This window comes from Hibiscus syriacus, unplaced genomic scaffold, assembly GCF_006381635.1.
Source record: "Hibiscus syriacus cultivar Baekdansim isolate YM2019G1 unplaced genomic scaffold, ASM638163v2 tig00113337_pilon, whole genome shotgun sequence".
NCBI classification, from domain to species: domain Eukaryota; kingdom Viridiplantae; phylum Streptophyta; class Magnoliopsida; order Malvales; family Malvaceae; genus Hibiscus; species Hibiscus syriacus.
This window is the reverse complement of record NW_024063456.1, coordinates 880,820-898,866: the sequence shown is the minus strand read 5'-3', so window position 1 is coordinate 898,866 and position 18,047 is coordinate 880,820. Positions and strand designations below refer to the sequence as shown.

Sequence of the window (18,047 nt, the reverse complement as noted above, 5' to 3'; positions counted from 1 at the left end):
AGACAGGCGGCTTCTCTAGTTGAAAGCCATTCAAGTCAAATTTAATGGTGTCCTTCAACAAATAAAACAATAAGAAGCCATTAATGGTAAGATCAAGTAAAAACTTGGGGCAAAAGGAACAACCAAAACCTCTTACGAAAACCAATACATAATAGCAATTATCCCAGCTCTCCTTTAACAACTAACTAGATTTTGGGGTTTGGTTGTTGCCGAAATTCAGCTTATTACATTTGACCCGGTAATTTATCAAAAGGATTAACCCTTGCTTGGTGAGCACTGAATTGAAAAGCTAGTTTATAACAATGCTAACCGAGAACCAGCTTATTACATTTGACCCGGTAATTTATCAAAAGGATTAGCCTTTGCTTGGTGAGCACTGCATTGAAAAGCTAGTTTATAACAATGCTAACCGAGAACCAGCTTCATCTGAAGCTTTGACCCTAATTCTCAGAGCCTCAATTTTACACTGAATAATGTATCAAGTTAGGGCAAAACAGAACTGCTACTTTAATAACATTTTGTAGGAAGTTCCTTATCTGCAAAGGATGTGTTGCCCACAAGTGCAGCTTGGACAAATGGATAAAATTCTCACTGGATGTTGAATGCCCTCTTCGCCGAACTGAGTGTGTTTGAAAGAAGCATTGCTATTGTCATTGGGCCAACTCCCTTTGGAACCGGAGTAATTGTTGAAAACATTTTGATATTTCGATATAACAAATTAAGATAAATGAATTTTAAGATTTTTCAAAAAATTTTCTAAGTATATTCGATATAATTATTCGAATATCAAGTTATTACTCCAAATCTTTCAAATGTCATTTTTAATCCTTACTCAAGTGTAAAATTAAGTTTTAAACTTAAAATAATTTCAAAACAATTTTACAAAATATTTCGAATCATTTCAAAGCCAAAAATTCCAGATTGCTCAGAGGGAACCGATTCCCCCTAAGGGGGTACCGATTCCCCCTGAATGGTTTTTGCTCCGAGAAATTCCAATATGCTCGGAGGGAACCGATTCCCCCCAGGGGGTATCGATTCCCCCCACTGTTCAACGGTCGAATATTTGAATTTTACACTTAGGGAACCGATTCCCCATGAGGGGGTACCGATTCCCCCCATGCTCCAAGCAGAAATATTTAATTGTTTTCACATTTAAACGGCTCCAATAACTTCATTAATGATCCCCCAACGTTCAGAAGTGATTCAAGGTGTATTTAAACAAGTTTAGAAGTCATTGATCAACAACAAGAAACATCAAGCAACTAGAATCAAGAGAGAATCAAAGAGAAAGCATCAAACCTCAAGTTTGAGCATTCCAAGCCTATTTTTCATTCAATATTCATTTTGCTTTCAAGAAAACTTATTGTGCTCAATTATATTTATTCTTGAGTGTTCTTTCTTTGTTCTAGAATTATGCAAACATCTTACCTTGTGAGGTTTTCTTGTAAGTTTGCAAAATTTGTAATCTTCTCTTTGAGAAAGAGTGTTCTCAAGAATTGGGGTATAATTCTTGAGGGAGTTGTAAGGTTATCTCTTTGGCCTCAAAAGAAAGAACAAATTAGTGAATTTGTTGGAAAATCCTTAGTGTGGATAGCTAAGGTAGTGGACGTAGACTTTGTTGAGAAAGTCGAACCACTGTAAATCGTTGTGCAATTACTTTCAATTTTCTGCAAAAGCTTCCACCAAAAATTTTAATTGCCAAATCACCCCCTCTTGGCCGATTCCATTGATCGATTAACTCAACAATTGGTATCAGAGCCTAACCCATTTGAAGGTTTAAACGCCTCTTGAGTCGATTCGGGAAGAGTTATATCGATAATCAAAGTCATCAATGACCTCTACTTCAAACTTAGACTCCAGTCTCGATTCGATGCCCATCAACAAGCCTCATTTCTTCAATGGGGCTAACTATGCCTATTGGAAAAATAGGATGATGTAATTCATTCAAGTAAGTGACATGGGAGCATGGAATGCCGTAGAAGAAGGATACATCAAGTCTCTCACTCATCCAAGATTGTGGAGTGAAGGAGAGACAAGAATGTTCCAGCTCAACTCCAAAGTCATCCATATCATATTTTGTGCTCTTGGACCAGATGAATACGGAAGAGTTTCATCTTGTACAACCGCCAAAGAAATATGGGACAAACTTCAAGTCACTCATGAAGGTACCAATGAGATAAAGAAATCTAAAATTAGTATTCTAACGCATAGCTATGAAAATTTCAGGATGAAACCAAATGAAGATATCAAAGCTATGACGGATAGATTTTCAACGATTGTCAATGGTCTCAAATTATATGGAGAGATCATTTCAAATGAAAAGCTTGTGAGGAAGTTAGTCTACTCTCTTCCAAAATCGTGGCAATCAAAGAAGACGGCAATCATCGAGTCTAAGGACCTAACGTCCTTAACTCTTGAAGAACTAATTGGTTCCCTTCTCACTCATGAAATGATGCTTAAAGATAAAGTGGACCTCGATAAGATTGACGAGACACCAAAGGAGAAGGAGAAGAAGAAAAACATTGGAGCTGCTCTCAAATCCACAAAAGATGAGAGTGATTCGAATGACGATGATGATGACGAGAAAATGGCATTATTTGCCAAACGATTCAGAAAGTTGATGATGCCCAACCGAGGAAGAAAATTCAAACGTCATGAAGGCTTCAAAACTGAATCAAAGGAGAAAGACCCGATCATTTGCTATGAATGCAAAAAACCGGGGCATGTCAAATATGATTGCCCACAATTGAAGAAAAAAGGGTTAATCCAAAAAGAAGCACAAGGCTCATGTAGCTATATGGAGTGATGAAGAAGGTTCCGATGAAGAGGAACAAGAAGTTACAAACTTGTGCTTGATGGCTATCGGGGAAGATTCTAAGGTAACCTCTAACTCATTCGATTTGGATGAATTATCTTATGATGAGTTATTAGAGGATTATAATGGGTTGGCTTCGGATTATAAGACTCTATTTTCAAAATACAAAAATGATATTTCAAAATTGAAAAACGAAAATAGTCTTATATCCAAGACCAACAATGAGCTTGAAAGTAAGATCAAAGAATTGCAAATCAAAATTAATGATTTTGAAATTAAAATACTGATTTGCATAACTTACTTTCAAAAGTTCATGATGATCATCAAAAGAAGATTGATGATCTTAAAACTTCTTTTAATAAGGTTGGAACAAATTTTTTTGAAAAAAAGTGAGAATTCAAAATCCAACTTTGTTAAGAAAAGTTTTCGAAGCTACAATCATAGAAGTCCTTAACGAACCTTGAATGGTAAAATTGTTAGGAGTATATGGGCTCCTAAAGAGTTCATTACTACTAAAAATAAGGAGGTTCTTCATAAATGGATACCAAAGGGGACAAGGATTTTAGAAACTAATGAATATGGACCCAAAAGAATTTGGGTACCAAAAATTAGAAATTAATCTATGTTTGTAGGAAAAGGAGCATTGCTACAAGGCACGGGAAACAAATCCAAATTCATGGTACCTTGATAGTGGATGCTCGAGACACATGACCGGAGACAAAAGCCGATTCATAGATCTTAACGCCAAAAATGGATGAGAAGTGACTTTTAGTGATAATTCAAAAGGTCACATTGAAAGTATTGGTACTATAGGTAATACCTCTTCCATACAAATTAAAAATGTGTTATACGTGAATGGATTAAAACATAATCTATTGAGTATTAGTTAATTATGCAATAAGGGATTTAATGTCATGTTTGAAATTAATGGTTGTAAAGTCATTGACATTGCATCTAATCGGATTATGCTTGTTGGTCATAGAATATGAAACATATACATGGTGCATTTTAGATTCTATTGATATGACTAATTTGTGCCTAGTTGCTAAGGATGAGCATGATAGTTGGTTATGGCATAGGAGACTAGGACATGCTAGCATGAGTGTTTTGCAACAGTTAGTTCAAGGAGAATTGGTTCGAGGGCTGCCTAAACTAAAATTTGATAATGATAAAATCTGTGATGCTTGTGCTAAAGGAAAACAAAAGTTAGTTTCTTTTATATCCATTAATGATGTGTCAACTAGTAGAGTATTACAATTGATCCATATATATCTTTTTGGGCCAACTAGGACTACTAGCTTAGGTGGAAAACAATATGCATTTGTCTTGGTAGATGACTATTCTAGATATACTTGGGTTCTATTCTTAAGTACAAAAGATGAAGTATTAGAAAATTTTATCACATTTTCAAAAGTAATCCAAAACGAAAAAGGTTACTCTATCACTAGTGTTAGAAGTGATCATGGCACTAAATTTGAAAATCTTGGATTTACTGAGTTTTGTAATTCTAATGGTATTAGCCATAATTTTTCAGCAACTAGAACTCCTCAACAAAATGGAGTTGTTGAGAGGAAAAATCGAACTTTAGAAGAAATGGCTAGAACCATGCTTTGTGAAAATAATTTACCAAAATATTTTTGGGCGGAAGCCACAAATACCGCTTGTTATATTGTAAATCGAGTAATAATTAGGCCAATTTTAAAGAAAACTCCATATGAAATTTTTAAAAATAAAAAGCATAACATTAGCTATTTTCATCCTTTTGGATGTAAATGTTTTGTTTTAAACAACGGTAAAGAAAACATTGGCAAATTTGATGCTAAAAGTGATGAAGGATTTTTTTTGGGTTATTCCTTAAATTCTAAAGCTTATCGAGTATTTAATAAAAGAACTTTAGTTGTAGAAGAGTTTATACATGTTGTTTTCGATGATAATCTCATTTCGAGTTCCGAGGAAGGATTCTTGTGTTAATGATGATGTAGGTATTATAAATACAAATGACGTTAGACATGACGTTGGAGAATCATCATCAAAGGAATAAACAAAAGATGAGGAAACTCATGATCCTCTCGAGCATCCAACCATTGAAGAAAGAGAAGTATCTTATCCAAGAGAGTATATCTATGTCAATAATGGTGAGATTATAGGTGATCCATCCAAAGGGGTAACAACTCGATCTTCTCTTAGAAATATTTGTAATTATGTTGCATTTATTTCATATAGCCTAAGATATTAAAAAGCATAAAGGATGAACATTGGATTATGGCTATGCAAGAAGAGTTAATCAATTTGAGAGAAGTATGTACAGTTGAAAGGCCTAGTAATAAATCTATTGTAGGTACTAGATGGGTATTTAGGAATAAGCTTGATGAGAGTGGTAATATAATGAGAAACAATGCTAGACTTATTGCTCAAGGGTATACTCAAGAAGAGGGAATAGACTATGATGAAACATACACTCCCGTAGCTAGGATGAAAGCAATTAGAATATTAGCATTTGCATGTTTTCATGAATTTAAATTATATCAAATGGATGTTAAAAGTGCATTTTTAAATGGTTTTATCAAAGAAGAAGTGTATGTGGAACAACCTCCAGGTTTTGAAGATTTAAAATTTCTTAATCATGTTCTTAAATTGACAAAAGCACTTTATGGTTTAAAACAAGCTCCTAGAGCTTGGTATGAAAGATTATCAAACTTTTTAATTGAAAAAGGTTTTTCAAAAGGGAAGGTTGACACTATATTGTTTTTAAAGCATAAAGGTAAAGATTTATTAGTAGTTCAAATTTATGTTGATGATATAATATTTGATTCTACTAATGATGTTCTTTGCCAAGAATTTTCTAAGCTAATGCAAAGCGAATTCGAAATGAGCATGATAGGGGAGCTCTCATTTTTCTTGGGACTCCAAATCAAGCAAAGAAAAGATGGCATCTTCATCAATCAAGCTAAGTACGTCAAAGATATGCTCAAGAAATTTGGACTGGAAAATGGCAAGCCTCATAACACTCCAATGAGCTATTCAACAAAGCTTGACTTAGATGAAGGAGGTAAATGTGTAGATGTTAAATTATATAGGTCAATGATTGAATCTTTACTATATCTAACTGCAAGTAGACCGGACATTATGTTTAGTGTTTGCTTATGTGCTAGATTTCAATCATGCCCTAAGGAATCACATTTACTAGCTGTTAAGAGAATCTTTAGATACCTTAAGGACACTCGTAGTTTAGGACTTTGGTATCCTAGAGACTCTATCTTTAGCTTACATGTCTTTTCTGATGTGGATTATGGATGATGCAAATTAGATAGGAAAAGCACCTCCGGTACTTGCTAATTCCTTGGAAATATGTTGATTTCTTGGTTTTCAAAGAAACAAAATTGTATTGCATTATCTACCACTGAAGCGGAATACATTTCAGTTGGTAGTTGTTGTGCACAAGTTTTATGGATGAAACAATAACTTTTTAATTATGGAATTGAAGTAAGTACCATTCCTATCAAGTGTGACAATACTAGTGTTATTTATCTCACTAAAAATCTCATCCAACACTCTAGAACTAAGCACATTGAAATAAGACATCACTTCATTAGAGACTATGTCACTAAGGAAGATGTAGTTCTAGAATTTTTTTGATACTTTGCATCAATTAACGGATATCTTTACAAAACCTTTAGACAAGGAACGTTTTTGGACACTTAGGAGAGAATTAGGTTTAACTGACCTATCTTCAATAAGTGATTCAAATAATTTTAGCACTTTAAAAAATAAATGAAAAATGCTTATAATAGTAATTTCTGATTACATCCATTGCTATTAGTTAGGGGGAGTTTATGATTCTTGATGAAAAATTAACTTTATGTTCAAATATAGTTTAAGAATTAATTTGATTGATTGAACATAATTAATTTTTGATATATGAGTTGTCAATACCACTAGAGAAGATTAATTTAGCATTTTGAGTGTTTAAAATACAAATTTTTGAATTATAGGGCAGAGGGAATCGATACCCCCTTGAAGGGGAACCGATTCCCCCTTTGAAGGGGAACCGATTCCCCCATAGGGGAATCGATACCCCCTGGGGTTCTATTTTTTAACACGGGCAGAACACCCAAAATTTTCAAACCCTCTCTTCTATTCTCTTCGTTGTTCTCATCTTCTCTCTCCCCAAATCATCACTTTGATTCAAAAACAATGTTTCTTATCGAAATTACTTCAAATATCATCTCCTAAACCTGTTGGAATCATCAAATTAATGCAAAAATCATCACATTCTCACAAAATCCAAAAATCTTCAAGGTATTTTTCTAAAACTTATATTTTATCAAATTTTGAACATAGAACTAGTTTTAATTAGTTCTAGATTAAAATAGTGATCGGGCATTGATTGTTTAGTGATTAGAAACTAGATTTTACAACTAATTTCATAAAAAAACACAAGAATTTTCCAAAATTCTTTGAAATTTTCGAAATAAAAAAAGTGTTTTTCAAATTATTGTGTTTTGATTAAATTATGTTGTTGTTATGAAAATTATACATATATTGATTTACAAAACCTTATTTTTCAATAAGTTTTTCAAAAACTTTGCCCATTAGGATTGGTTTAGAGAACCTTGAAATATTGAGGACTCAATTGAGTTTTGGGATTGATTATATTGCATACATGTGTTTTATAATTGCAGGTTATTCTATTCCCGATTTTCTTAAACCATGTCAAATCTTAAACGTGCTAGGTCTTCATCTGGTCGTTCAAACCAACAACCAAATCCACCTTCAAATCCTCCTCCTATTCCTGAAATTCCTATTCTTAATCCCGTTGATCCTAATATGACTATCCAAAACTCGTGTTTCAATCATCTTGGCCCTAGAAATCATCGTTTTTGGTATTATCAATATTTTGACTCTTACAAAATTAGAGAAGAACGTATTCATTCTCTGCAAGCTATGATAGATATCAATTTTAGATATCTTCCTCTTTTACAAGAGTGGAAATTTGATAAACTTTGTGACCTTGAACCTATAGTTTACCATCAACTTGTTCGCATCTTCTATTCTAATGTCGTTTGTATTAAAAACCGAGCTTAAACCAAAACCATAAGAGTTCAATCATCTTGGCCCTAGAAATCATCGTTTTTGGTATTATCAATATTTTGACTCTTACAAAATTAGAAAGAACGTATTCATTCTCTGCAAGCTATGATAGATATCAATTTTAGATATCTTCCTCTTTTACAAGAGTGGAATTTGATAAACTTGTGACCTTGAACCTATAGTTTACCATCAACTTGTTCGCATCTTCTATTCTAATGTCGTTTGTATTAAAAACCGAGCTTAAACCAAAACCATAAGAGTTCGTTCCTATCTCCTAGGACAATTCTTCCATCTTGACTCGACTTACATAGCCAATGAATTAGGATTAGATAATGATGGTATATCAAATGAAAAATAGTTTTTAGGTTCTTGTTATAAAAGAAGGGATAGTGCGAGTGTCTTAGATCTTCATGATCGTTTTCTTCATCTAATGATTTCTTGGTGATTTCGATCATCCGGAGGTCGTTACTCAACTCTTAGAGCCTTGGATCTTTGGTGGTTACATTGTTTCCAAAACAATATTAAAATAAACCTTCCACATATTATTTTTGCTGAACTTGTCGAAACCGTAAATCTTGTTCCCAATAAGAAATTGTGTTCTTCTTTAGTTTACGGTTGTATTCTTAGTAATCTGTTTAAGAATGTTGGGCTTAGAGTTGGTCTTAGAGTTGGTCTTGATGCTTCCTTTCCCCTCAAAAACAAAATCAATCTATTCTCTTTAACTAAATCGGGATGGAAGATCAATGAAGAAACTGGTCTTTGAGTTCGTACCGGTGAGCAACCGCCTGAAGTTAACGACTCCGACGATGAACCAGAACAGCACGAGGAACAAGCACAGCCAGAGGATCAAATGTCTCCATACTTTCAATCCTTTATGGAGACATTCGATTTTCGATATGCTTCCATGGATTCTCGCTTCACTTCCATAGAACATAGAATCTCATTTATCCACAATGGGAGCTCAACAATTGGAAATTCTCCGGGAGATGCTCACAGACAACGCTTCTATAAATGAACGCATCGATGCACTCTCACATGATATGGCCGCTATACGAGCTCATTTTCCTCCTCCCGATCCTACTACGGATGCTTGATTCTGTTATTTTAGTACTTTGAACTTAAAGCTTATTGTTTCAAAATTTTGAATGTTTTTGGATTGTTAAATGCTTGAATTTGTTATGGTTTGGATGATTGGATTTTGAACTTATATTTCTATATATTTGGTTTGGTTAAATTTATTATTGCATCATTTACATTAATTAGATATATGACCAATTTTGCCATGTCACATTGTTTATGAATATTGATTATGAAGCTAATGGCTAACGTTTCTCTTGATTGTGTTCTTCACAGCTTAAGCTATATCTATTATAATCAATTGGCTAAGTACTTTTCAAAACCTTGTTTACAATTCTTTTAAAAAAAAATCTTTTTGATTTAACAAAAAGGGGAGAAATATGTTAAAAGTGAGAAGTGTTAGAGTAAGGGGGAGTAATTTCAAAACTTGATTTCAAAATCTTAAAATTACTAAAATGTTTTGTTATATCAAAAAGGGGGAGATTGTTGAAAACATTTTGATATTTCAATATAACAAATTAAGATAAATGAATTTTAAGATTTTTTAAAAGATTTTCTAAGTATATTCGATATAATTATTCGAATATCAAGTTATTACTCCAAATCTTTTAAATGTCATTTTTAATCTTACTTAAGTGTAAAATTAAGTTTTAAACTTAAAATAATTTCAAAACAATTTTACAAAATATTTCGAACCATTTCAAAGCAAAAAATTCCAGATTACTCAAAGGGAATCGATTCCCCCCCAAGGGGGTACTGATTCCCTCTTGAATGATTTTTGCTCAGAGAAATTCCAGTATGCTCGGAGGGAACCGATTCCCCCCAGGGGGTATCGATTCCCCCCACTATTCAACGGTCGAATATTTGAATTTTACACTTAGGGAACCGATTCCCCATGAGGGGGTACCGATTCTCCTCATGCTCCAAGAAGAAATATTAATTATTTTCACACTTAAACGGCTCCAATAACTTCATTAATGATCCGCAACGTTCAGAAGTGATTCAAGGTGTATTTAAACAAGCTTAGAAGCCATTGATCAACAACAAGAAACATCAAGCAACTATAATCAAGAGAGAATCAAAGAGAAAGCATCAAACCTCAAGTTTGAGCATTTCAAGCCTATTTTTCATTCAATATTCATTTTGCTTTCAAGAACACTTATTGTGCTCAATTATATTTATTCTTGAGTGTTCTTTCTTTGTTCTAGAATTGTGCAAACATCTTACCTTGTGAGGTTTTCTTGTAAGTTTGCAAAATTTGTAATATTCTCTTTGAGAAAGAGTGTTCTCAAGAATTGGGGTATAATTCTTGAGGGAGTTGTAAGGTTATCTCTTTGGCCTCAAAAGAAAGAACAAATTAGTGAATTTGTTGGAAAATCCTTAGTGTAGATAGCTAAGGTAGTGGACGTAGACTTTGTTGAGAAAGTCGAACCACTGTAAATCGACGTGCAATTACTTTCAATTTTCTACAAAAGCTTCCACCAAAATTTTAATTACCAATTCACCCCCTCTTGGCCGATTCCATCGATCGATTAACTCAACAGTAATAGATGCAACAATCTTACAGGCCTCCTCGTAACAAACATCTCCAACTAACTGGTATACTCGTGGACTACTTGCATCCTTTCACATGAACAACATCACACACAAACGAGGGTATTTTAGTAGGATGTGGGTAAGGAAACATGTAGATGGAGAACTCAAAAAAGAAGAGAGGGAAAATGTTGACTAACCTCAACTGGATTTATTCCAACATCAATAATAACAGCACCAGGCTTTATCTAGCTACCTCTCACCATATTTGGTTGCCCCACAGCAGATATTATAATATTTGCTTGCCTTGTAATTTCCTTGGGATTCTTGGTTCTAGAATGGACAATGATTACAGTAGCATCTTCCCTCTACAAATATCAAGACATTGTTGGGGGAGGGAGAGAAATAATAATTTATTTTCTTAGAGGTTGATAGAAATGATTAGGACAAAAGCATTACTTGTAGTAATAGAGCAGCGGGCATCCCCACGATATTACTTCGGCCAATAACAACAACCTTCTTTCCTTTAATATCAACACTGTATCTATGTAATAGCTCTATGCATCCTTTAGGAGTACACGGAACAAACAACGGTTCTCTACCTCGCATGGCAAGACGACCAATGTTCAATGAGTGGAAGCCATCCACATCTTTCTCAATCGTAACAGCATTTAAGATGTTCTGCTCATTCATATGCTGGTGGAAACACATGAAGCACAATCAAGAGCCATATCAGTACCAAATGCACGACAAACCAAGAGATAGACAACAAAATATGTTGACTCCAGAATCTAGCAAAGGTCCTATTGTATAGACTTCTACTAAACAGCAGAATAAGACCAAGCCAGTAACAATTAAGCAGCATGATTTATGAACCATAGAAATACTGCAATCTGCCAGCTGGAGCTTTAAGCGAATGTTGAAGCTCAGAAATGCTGCTCAAACAGTGCGTGTAACAACAGTAAAAAGTACTTAAGAGATTTGGGAAGAAATCCGCCCTAGAGATGCTAAAGTCGCATGGCACAAACTTCTCTGGTATTCTCTACATGTCCCGAAGCATAGCATAATTTCATGGATGATTATTTTGGATCGGCTCCCCACTAAGGACAGAATGCAACGATTTGGTCTTATTACAAACGATCTTTGCATGTTCTGCTCGGAAGCAACGGAAACTAGAAACAACCTCTTTGTCGAATGCTCGAAGACTGCTTCCATTTGGAAATCAATTCTGCAACTTTCTGGTATGAACAGGAATTTCTCGAATTGGACTATTTTGCTGCAATGGGCAACCTCTTCATGGAAAGGTAAATCACTGCTAACTTGCATTCTGAAGTTGTCATGGAACGCCTTTAATTACACCATTTGGGAAGAACGAAATCGTCAGATATTCAAAGGAACTTCCAGAAGTGAAGTAGAAATTATCAAAACTATTAAGGAGATGGTAGGAACTCTTCTAAGTAATAGAATTTCCAACATATTAGATAGCATTAACTTAGCTATTTTTAATCATTGGGATATAGTCTAATTTGTTGTAAATAGTTCCCTTTGCTTGTTCCTTGATTGAACTGTTTTGTTAGCAGCTTGCTGCTATTTTTGGGTAATAAAATCTTGATTTATCAATAACAAAAAATGAAGCGCAGATTCAACAGACACCTTTTGGCTTTAACTTTCAGTTCATTAAGAAGTCCCAAAAGACTAAGTCTTTCAATGGATTTTAACCATGTAGTAATATGTTGGCAAAACACCTATTGGTAGACAACATAATGCATTAGCTCAAATAATTGCACTAGCTATTTCAAATATTGCAATTTAAGCTAATTAATTTCCCTAGACCATGATTAGTTTCAACCATGCAAGCCTCATATACTGCATATAGTGTGATTCACACAAACAAGATAAAAGTGTTGGTTGTTGTAAGTAGTTTAGAATCATACAGAAGGTAGAGGCAAATGAACAAGGATGCCATGAACCGAAGGATCACCATTGAAATCAGAGATGAACTTGAGAACTTCTTCCCCAGAAGCATCATCAGGTAAATGCACTTCAAAGGAATTAATCCCTACAGATTCACAAGTTTTCTTCTTGTTCCGCACGTAAGTAGCAGAGTCCTTCCTATCCCCAACTAGAATAACTGCCAATCCAGGGACAACTCCAATTGATTCCTTCAGTTTCGACACTTCGCCGCTTATCTCTTCTCTTATTTGCTTTGCCACCGCTTTCCCATCGATCACCTTAGCAGATGACTCTATAGCCATTGAAGCTGTATAACAACAAACCAAAACCCGCCTTAATGATCCCATTTTATATAAAGATTAATGTGATCAAATGTTTAAGTGCACATAATACAGTCCAAGCGTTTAACAAAATGCGACAGTGACAGAAAATAATAAAGAAAACCGAATTATGTAAAAAAAAAAGCTTCTTAAAGAAAATGAGAACTTCCATAAAAATTCCATACCGGTGACGAAACGGGAAGAACGAGGAGAGTGGACGGAGAGGATTCGAGGAAGGGTAGGGATGGGAGAGAAAACATGAAGTGGGCTCACACACCGGCGAAGGGGATTGAAGCCGTTGTTGAAACGGGTAAAGGGGAGGCGGTGGACGGCGGCGGCCGACGAAGGGTCAGTGAATATCATGGACGCCATGATACTGTTATGAGTCCTGAAACGACGATGCAGTAAGCTAAACGTTGCTTCGGTATTTAGGGCTTCACTAAAACGCAGAGATGACGGAAACGGAAGCTGCTTCTCAGCTTTTCACTTTGCAAGCGGCCTTGGCGGCGCGACTCTGTTCACTTGCTTTGTGTTCTTGGGCTTCGGCTTTGCAAAAACAACGAATTTGTCTTAATTTTATTTATTTATCTTGAAAAAGGTGAACTCTTGGAATCGGCTCGTTACCTGCCTAATCTACAAATGAACCGCTTCATGTCAAAATTATGGCTGAATAAAGAAATTTAAAGATAAATAAAATTAAATCGAATTAAAAAAATGTAAAATATTATTTATAATTTTAAAAAATATATTTATAAAAATAAAATATTTTTTATTTAATTTAAAATTAATTTTTATAATGTAACAAATATTTTATATTTTAAACAAGAAAAATTAATTAAAATTATTATTTACATTTACTAAAAAAATAATTTTAAGTATTTATAGAAAAACTTAAAACTTTATCGAATAATCTTAAAAAACATAAAATAAAATCCTTTTATTAAAATTAAAAATAAATATAAAAATTAAAAATCAAACTGAATTAAAAACAATTCATATTTTAAAAGTCCTAACGAAGTCAAATTGATTTAACCCTTTTTAATATATTTTTCTTATTTTACAGTTACAAGTAGAAAGATTGAAAAGTCGAATAATTTTGTTGTGCGACGATTTAATGAAAGATAAATTTACGTTGAGTTTTAATTTAAAATATTATGTTGTTCAATTCAAAAAATTATACAAATAATAATAATGTCGATTATAACCAATAATATTACATTACAATGACTTTTAACTTAAAATGTTATATATCTATTCTAAAAAGTTACACAACTAATAAAGTTTCGACGGTAACTTTTTAAGTTACAACCGAAATAATTATACAATTTAAATGATTTATTTCAGATAACATAATATTTTTAGTTTCAACCTAAATTATTATCTAAAATACTCTAAAAAATAATGGTAATGATATTTGATAAGTTTTTCGGTTAAAACCAGTTTCAACCATTTTTAACTGGTTATGTTTCAGACTCATCCACAAAAAATCTAAAACATTTAGACTTTAAAATATGATAGGAACAATAAAGTCAATCAATTTAATGTTTTTAAAATAAGTAATTAGTTTTTAACTATATAATGTTTAAATAATATTTTTCAATTATAAAATAATTATTTTATTTTAAAAAAAATAAATTAATTATTTTTATCTATAGTAACTAGCATGATAATTAATTAAATTAATATAACAATAAATTTGACCGTAGATACATCTTTATTTAATTTAATATTAATTCTAAATAAATTACTTTCAATATGTTAATATTCTATCAAATTATCCTTACAAATAATTTTAATTCTCATTTTATTGGCATCATCTCCACTCAAACTTCTCACCCAAAAAAATTCCTTCTTTCCTTAATTTATGTCATTATCTTCCAAAAGAATCCCAGCAAATTCACCCTCAATTGTCTGTTATAGAAGCATAAGCGGCTGACAATTTTGTTGGCAAAAGAAAAAATGCTGGCTTCTTCAATGTTCATAGCATATCCTCATCGGCCCATTTCTCTTCAAAACCTGATTTTTTTCAATTCATTCTTTGGTCCCAAAAGGCTGTGTTGCAAAAGATTTGAGTTACAACTGGAAATCTATCGTTAAAATTTTAACGAACTTAACAAACAAAGAATCGAGTCGAACAATAATTTTTTTCACGAATATAATATAAACAACATCCAACTCGCGATCAACTCTCTCGATAAAGACCGCTATGAGCAATTGAACTCATTAAATGAGTACGGGTAAAATATGGGGTGCTCGAGAAAGAAGGAAGAAAAAAAACTAATGAAGAGAACATCCACTGGCTCTGTCAATAATCTAACGGTATAGCTGTCATATTGCCAAAGTTCCTTCACTGAAGTGGTTTTCATCTGAAGAATCAAACGGTAGACTTGGATTTACTCTTGACTCCAAAAAATCCATAACCAAGAGAACATCCACTAGCTTGGCATAGCTGTCAAGACAACACTTTGAGATGTCAGGTGTGAGTGACCATCTAATTAGTTTGTTACTTCATTTTGTAATACTAGGTGATTCCAAAATTTTTGGAGTTGAGATCCATACCATCTACTTTTTCTTCCATTAATGTCTACTCATAATCATTAGAGTGGACATTCGATCGAATCGAGTCAAAAAATTTCGAGTTATTCGAGTTGACGAGTCCTATTTCAGAATTGACTTAAAAAATTTTGAGTTTTATGTTTAATTTTAGTTGTAAATATTTTTAATATTATAATATTTTTATTCTAATTTAAGTGACTTTCTATAATCATATATATAATACAAATATATTTCTTCGTATTTTTTCATATGTGATATGCATATCTCATAGAAAGTCGAAGGACTCGACTTAAACTTGAAAATAAATCCACTAATTACTAAAAATTTTGAGTTATTCGAGTTGTATTTTACAACTCGTTTTGAACTTGAAATTTTTAAAGTTGAGTCGAGTTTATGAAACTGCAACTCGAAGTCAATTCAAGTAGAGTTTTTTCGAGTCAAATCTAATCAAAAAATTAATTTTTCGAATCAAGTCGAGTTTTGATTATGGTATACTATTTATATGGTCACTAACCTGTTATTTAATCTCTGATTTAGTCACTCAACTATTATTTTCTTAAAATCATACATAATATCACATTTTGATTATGTTTTGGTCACCCAATATTAAAAAAAATAAAAGAGATGCTGAGTGGCATTTTTTAAATTATTTTTCAATGCAGAATCAACTTTATCGTATGATGATATGTTAATATCACCACTATTTTTTTAATGATAGATGACCAAAATAGAACAAAAACGTAACATTAGGCATGATTTTGAAAACCAAATAGTTGAGTGATTGAAACAGAAACTAAGTAATAGGTAGATGACCAAATGAGTAGTTTGTCCTAAATAATAATACACGCAGAAGTGACGAACGAACCAAACCATTTAAAAAGGTGGGAGGAAAATACTACCTCCGTTAGCTCCGCAAGGTGGCGGGACCTAAATTCGTTGATTGTCGAAACAATCTCCGATTCCGGTAGTTTAGCCTTCATCATGAAGGAATGGGATGTCAGTAACGGAATAGCAGCCAAAGCATCAGAATAACAAATGTAGTAACTTTCAAAGCATCCTGTTCTCTTTCAAGGGAAACATCACCAGAACCCCCTTGACTGATCTTCTGCTCCTTGACAATAGTCTCTTTACCCAAAACCTGGTCCGGGGCAGCTTCATCCGTGTCAACAGTCAAATTAGAAAGAAACTTTTCAGCTCTTTTTAGGGCAATCTCAGCATCATTCACACGCTTTATAGCCTCCACTTCAAAAGCGACAGCTTGCCCTGCTAGAAGCATGATATTTGCCACATCTTCCTCAGCTTTCAGGGCATCCATCTGTGCCTTCTCGGCAACCTTATTCAATCTCTCTACTTCTTTCTGCAACTCCTCCTTTTTAATCCGCACTTGTCTTAACTCTGCTTCATAATTTGCCAACTTCCCCTGGCATTTTCGAATCTCATATTGTGCATCCAATAGTACTCCACTATCTTAACATTTGGAACATCAGTCTTTCCATAACTTTCTAGGGAACCATTTCCCCTTTCCAGAGGTTCAACCAAGTCTACTTCCACCTGTAGCCTTGCCTCAGCTAAACATAGTGCCATTGTTGCTTTTTGAACAGCCTCTTTAGCGATATACTCTTCATTGACAATGTATTGCATCACATTAAGCGCGCTACTAACATCATTCCAAGCATTAGTTACTTGGTCCTTCAAGGCTATTGCGGCTTCTGATATTTTCTGAGCCTTTTCCTCAAACATCCTACTGTTAAGATGTACCGCTTCCAATTCCTCCATTGCCTTCTGCACCAATTCCCTCAACTCGTATACACTAGGTGTTTCCACTTTACCACTTAGATTCCTCACTTCTTCTACTCGACCATTGGATACAGAATTACTTGAACCATCATTACTCTCGGGAAATTCCGCATTCCGACCATTCCCATCAGTACGGGCTAAAGAATCATTACCTTGACTCCGCGATCTAACTTCTCTTACTATGAATACACCAGGTAAATCATAAAAAAATGAGGTAGCCAAATACGTTTTGCACAAAGGACTATCAAAGTTTCCTTCAAAAACCAAATTTGAACTTAAAGGACTACTATACTCCATGATTCTCCTCATTTTTCTCAGGGAGCAGGTTTTTGATCCATGCTTGTGATAGAAAACATTGCGATTGAAATTTCTACAGCTAAACCTATGACATAATGGATCCAATATCATATTTCTAATACCTTCACCGCCATGAAAGCTAGTGGAATGCTTAAAACAAGTAAAATCCATCTTTCTCTACCACACCGATCTTTATTCTTGGCAAGGCATTTCAAGCACTCGCATTGACCGTTTACGAAACACCTGGCAAATCAATCAAAGTGTCAATGAATACACCCTAGTAGCCTTAGAACAGTGATCCAAAACATACTTTTATACAATACGTCTTTGTATCCGTATGCGTATTCGTATAAATTTCGTAGTTATGTATAAAAACAGATAAAAGAAATTGAAGATAGAGAACCGACCGATCAAAGACGAGAAGAAAGGTAGGGAAGGGGCGAAGTTTGAGAGAAGAAACTAACTACTAGAGAGCAGAAAATATTTGAAAAAAGAAACAACTGATAAACATTTCAACGTAGCCTTGTTTCACTCAAATTTCCTTTCGTTTTTATTATTTGACGACTCTGTTTTATTCTCTCTTTCGTTTCTTTCTCTGTATTTCCTAT

The 18,047-nt window shown here is 33.8% G+C and overlaps 1 protein-coding gene and 1 pseudogene across 1 annotated transcript; both read right to left on the bottom strand.

Annotated features, from left to right (window-relative positions):
- Window positions 1-10,966: 10,966 nt before the first annotated feature.
- Window positions 10,967-13,349, bottom strand: LOC120186339 (bifunctional protein FolD 4, chloroplastic-like; the record flags this gene model as incomplete). Its single annotated transcript, XM_039190299.1, has 3 exons — window positions 12,975-13,349; window positions 12,451-12,776; window positions 10,967-11,212 (listed from the first exon to the last, which is right to left on the bottom strand). Coding segments are annotated over exons 1-3 (759 nt in total), but the record flags the coding sequence as incomplete, so codon positions are not given.
- A 2,993-nt stretch (window positions 13,350-16,342) lies between these two features.
- Window positions 16,343-17,610, bottom strand: LOC120186338 (annotated as a pseudogene).
- Window positions 17,611-18,047: the final 437 nt, after the last annotated feature.